Genomic DNA, 4,311 nt, shown 5'->3' on the forward strand with positions numbered 1-4,311 from the left:
ATTTGTTAAAATTTGGCGTCTGATCTTTGGGATTCAGCACACAATTAAAGTCACCCGCAAATATTATTTGTTCAAATCGCACCGCGAAAAGGGGGGCGATGTCCTCCTTGAAAAATTCGGCCCTGCGGCGCTTGTTTCCGGTTCCTGACGGGGCATAGACGTTGATAAACCTGGTGTTGTTTATCGTGACAGCGAGACCTCTACTGTTCGGCAGTTTCGTCACGTCTGTAAGTAGGATCCCCTCTTTAGTCATAATCGCTGTGCCGAGGCTAGTGTCATTGCCAGGATTGATGACGGCGTTGTAGCCAGTGATGTCGTCCAAACGGATAGCCGTTACTTCTTGCAGCATTAAGATGTCAACATCAGCGGCGTACAGAAAATCTTGGAGATTTCTCAGATTGAGGGTGCTGCTAATTTTATTTATATTCAAGGTCGCAATTCTGTACGCCTGCAAGGACGTCATGTGGACTATACCGCGTCAGGTGGGATACTATTTGCCAGGTGAAGTGGATGTGTGCTCTACTTAGAAGAAGTCGGCATCATCATCTTCTGCACGAGCGTCTTTGATGGTGGTTTGTTGCCGGGTGGACACATCTTGTCGACGGTCGGGTGCCGTCCGTCCTGAACGTTGTGGTATGTCAGCCATCTCTGCATCATGGTTTTGCTCCTCGATGTCATCCGCCCAATCTCGCGTGCACGTAACTTCCCGCGTGTCCGTTTTTGGTACAGGTGGAGGGTCCTTCGGACTAGCTGGACCGTCTGGAATGTGGATTCCACGGTCGGGTTCAGTGTCCTCATTTCGGGTCTTCTTCTTTGTTGTTCGATCTTCCAGAGGAGTTGCCTGTGTCGTCTCCGCCAGTTCTTGGCCTATCTGTTTCGCCTTTTCACGCAGGATTGGCGCGATTTCGGCTGCTCCCTGTCGGGCTATTCGACGTTTCTTCCGTTTCTTCGGTGAAACAGTTGTAGGCTGCTGGTCATTATCCTCCGACGTGGCAACCGTGTCCTCTTTTTGTTGCCCGACTTCTTCGAGTGGTTTGCACATGCCTTCTTCTGCCGTCTTAGCCTGGTCTTGTTCTGCACGTCTGTCAGTTTCCTCGTCTTGTGAGTGTGCTGGACCTGTAGCTTCTGTGTTGCTAGTATCCATGGCTACGTTACCATCGGGAACGTCGGCATAAGCAACTACCGCCCTGTCGAAACACATGTCTGGGGCGACGTCACTGCGAATTGCGGCGGCGTACGTCACGGGTAGCGTGGCCATCTGACTAGGCGAGTCTCGCTCCCCAGTCGGCAGTTGCGTCACACGCCGTTGAACACACTGCGCGCGGACGTGTTGGGTCGAACCACAACCCGAGCAGGTTCTCGGCTGCCCATCGTAAATGATGATCGCTCGATATCCACCAATCCAGAGATACGATGGGATATGTTTCAGCATGTCAATCTTAACTTGCCTGACCCCATTTAATACTGGATACTTGTGCAAGCTAGACCATTTTTCGGCGACATTGCTGATAATGGTGCCATAGTCTCTCAGTTTGTTGTTAATCTCCTCGGACGTTATTTCAAAGGGGAGCTCAAAGATTCGAACCGTTCTTATTCCCATTCCGGCACGCGAAACCGTGACCTGCCCTATGTGTCCGTCTGAATGTTTGAATTTTGCCACCCCACCACATGCTTCTACAATTTGGTCGCACTTGTCAGAACTGGATAACTTAAGGAACACAGTCGGACTGACAATCGACAGGTGAATTCCAATCAATTCATCCACTTTGACCTTAAAAGTTTCTTCGATAAATGCCTCAACTTCGTAAGATTTCGGTCGGGAGTAGTTCGGATCGAAAATCAACTTCAAAGTATCGCGTCGCGTTGTCTGCTCCATTATGTCATTCTAGAAATGTGATCGTGGACTATAACTAACGCCGAATGCGCGCACTCACCACACAGCGCCGGCCGCTCGCAGCGACGATGTAAACACCGCAACAGCCGCTCCGCACGTCCGCACAGCACGGCCGCCGGCGGCGGAATGAACCACAGGACCACGGCTCTCCTCGTCTCATACTGCCCTTAATATTGCCTATATTACACATGGACGACCCAGTTTGTATATTTTGCTTATTTTTTTCATAGTTCCACACAACTTCTTCCTGTTTTCTCGATTGATCTGTGTTCAGTTTTTCAAGGCCTATCCACTGTGTCAACTTATAACTAAATCTGAGGGGGGTGCGATGGGGAGGTTCCCTTGTCAGTAGTGCAGGTTTCAGGACTTCGGCCCCATGTTCTCAAGTTACGGGCATTTCCATCACTGAAGAGAGGTTTTGGAATTACAGCTCTCCCTGAATTCTCTGCTTCTGGAGCTCCTTTCGTGCTGGTTTGGAGCTGAAGGGATTTGCGAGTACGACATTAAGTTTTTGTAGTGACTTTTTCGGTCGTCCTCCCCTTATTTTTGTTCACAATTGTCTTCAATGACCGTCTATTGTGACTCAGCGGATGATGTTCTTCCGCTTTTCCTGTGCGTGTAGATATTCGGAACCACCAAACACTGCGGTTACTACGGTTACAGAAGCATTCACCTAATGAGCACCAACAATTTGCCCACGTTCGAGTTCACTTAGCTCCGACGTAATGCATTCAGAACCGCACAAAACAATGTTAGAAACACGGCTGACACTGTAAACGTATTGAGGACACTGTAAAGATCCAGTCCGTGGTAAAATACAGCAGCGCAAGCTGCAGGATTGGATAGCGCGTGCATTTACGTTCATGTATGCATTTCTGGCGATGTTTCTATACATTGACCAACCCCTCTATTTAAAAGTGGTCATAGTCAAAAGTATTGCATAAGGGGCAGTCAAATGAAAACCGAACACCCACCGCAACAAGACCATGGAATGGTTCCTTTTAAAGATAATCCCCACTCCCGTTAAGACATTTATCCCACTGGGAGACCAGATGATCAATTCCTGGTTCGAAGAACGTGATCGGCCTCTGATGGATCCCCAATCGCACGCACAATTGCGCTTCATCGTCCGACTGACCAGCGTCCACGAATATCTTTCTTCAGGTCACCAAAGATGTGAAAGCTACACAATCAAAGATTCTGACTGTACTGCGGATGTTGCAGTGTCTCCTAACCGAATAGCTGAAGCATAGCCTTCGGCCAGTTGCCATTATTGTGCAACAGGATGCTTCCTCTGCTCGTCGAATTCTTCGAGTCACAGTCAATGCTCAGCGCTATGAAGTGACTGCGACTGTTACACCATAAAGTCAGCCCCTACACTGCCAATCGCACGAAGGCTTCGCTGTTTGGTGGGAAAACACTGCAACTCCTTACAGCCTGGACCTCTCAGCGTCTAATTTTCACATCTTTGACCAGCTGAAGAAAGACAAGTGTGAACATTGGTTTCAGTCAGACGAGGAATTGCAACTGTGGGTGCAGTTGTGAACCCGGCAGCAGCCGATCGCACTCTGCAAAACAGGAGTTGATCGTCTGGTCTCCCAGTGGGATAAATGTCTTAACAAAAGTGGTGATTGCTTTTAAATTGAACCATCCCATAGCCCCATTGTGGCGATTGTTCGGTTTCTGTTTGACTGCCCCTAATAAGAGCAGCTCAGTTCTTCGGTAGTATCCTGTTTTGAAAATTTTCAATGCTATTTTTGTGCAAGCTTCATAATAACGTAGGTAGCAAGTGTGTGTGCATGAGTGCTTTTCTGTGGATATATTGAGTTACATAAATGTATTGTTCATAGTCCTTATTATAAATAATCATCACCTTTGACTATATAATACACTGATGGAAAAAAAGATCACAGTACCAAAAAATAATTAAAGTATATTAATGAAATTTTGGGAATATGTTTGTCTAGGTAACATACGAGGTTCTATTCAAAATTTTCGGGACTGTTGAAAACCTTACCTTTGGACTAATAGTCACCATCACCGTCCAAGTAGTTACCGTCCGCAAGTACACACCGGTGAAAGCGCCTCTGCCAATGGTCTAACGTTTTCTGGAAGTCCTGTTCTTTGAGGGTGTTTATCACCGCCAGCGATGCTTCTTGAATCCTCTCTAGAGTGTCGAACCGACGGCCTTTCAACTTCAGTTTCAGTTTTGAGAATAGCGTGAAGTCGCAAGGTGCCAAATTTGGTGAGTACGGTGGGTGGGGTACAACCACCGTGTTGTTTTTTGCTAAAAAGGTCCTGATGAGTAAGAACGTGTGGCACGGCGTGTTGTCGTGATGCAGCAGCCAGTTCCATTGACGCCAAAGTTCGGGCCGTCGTTGCCGCACGTTTTCACAGAGCCGTCGCAAAACGTCACA

General features: G+C 47.7%; 1 protein-coding gene across 1 annotated transcript; it reads right to left on the bottom strand.

The window, feature by feature from the left end:
• Nucleotides 1–523: 523 nt before the first annotated feature.
• On the bottom strand, nucleotides 524–1,144 carry LOC126263510 (uncharacterized). The gene has a single exon (XM_049960603.1). It carries the CDS (start codon nucleotides 1,142–1,144, stop codon nucleotides 524–526), a length of 621 nt encoding a protein of 206 aa, XP_049816560.1.
• Nucleotides 1,145–4,311: the final 3,167 nt, after the last annotated feature.

This window comes from Schistocerca nitens, chromosome 6 (genome assembly GCF_023898315.1).
Source record: "Schistocerca nitens isolate TAMUIC-IGC-003100 chromosome 6, iqSchNite1.1, whole genome shotgun sequence".
Taxonomy (NCBI): Eukaryota; Metazoa; Arthropoda; class Insecta; order Orthoptera; family Acrididae; genus Schistocerca; species Schistocerca nitens.

Coding starts and splice junctions, on each gene's coding strand:
- LOC126263510 (XM_049960603.1), bottom strand. CDS start 1,144: ATGGATACTAGCAACACAGAAGCTACAGGTCCAGCACACTCACAAGAC.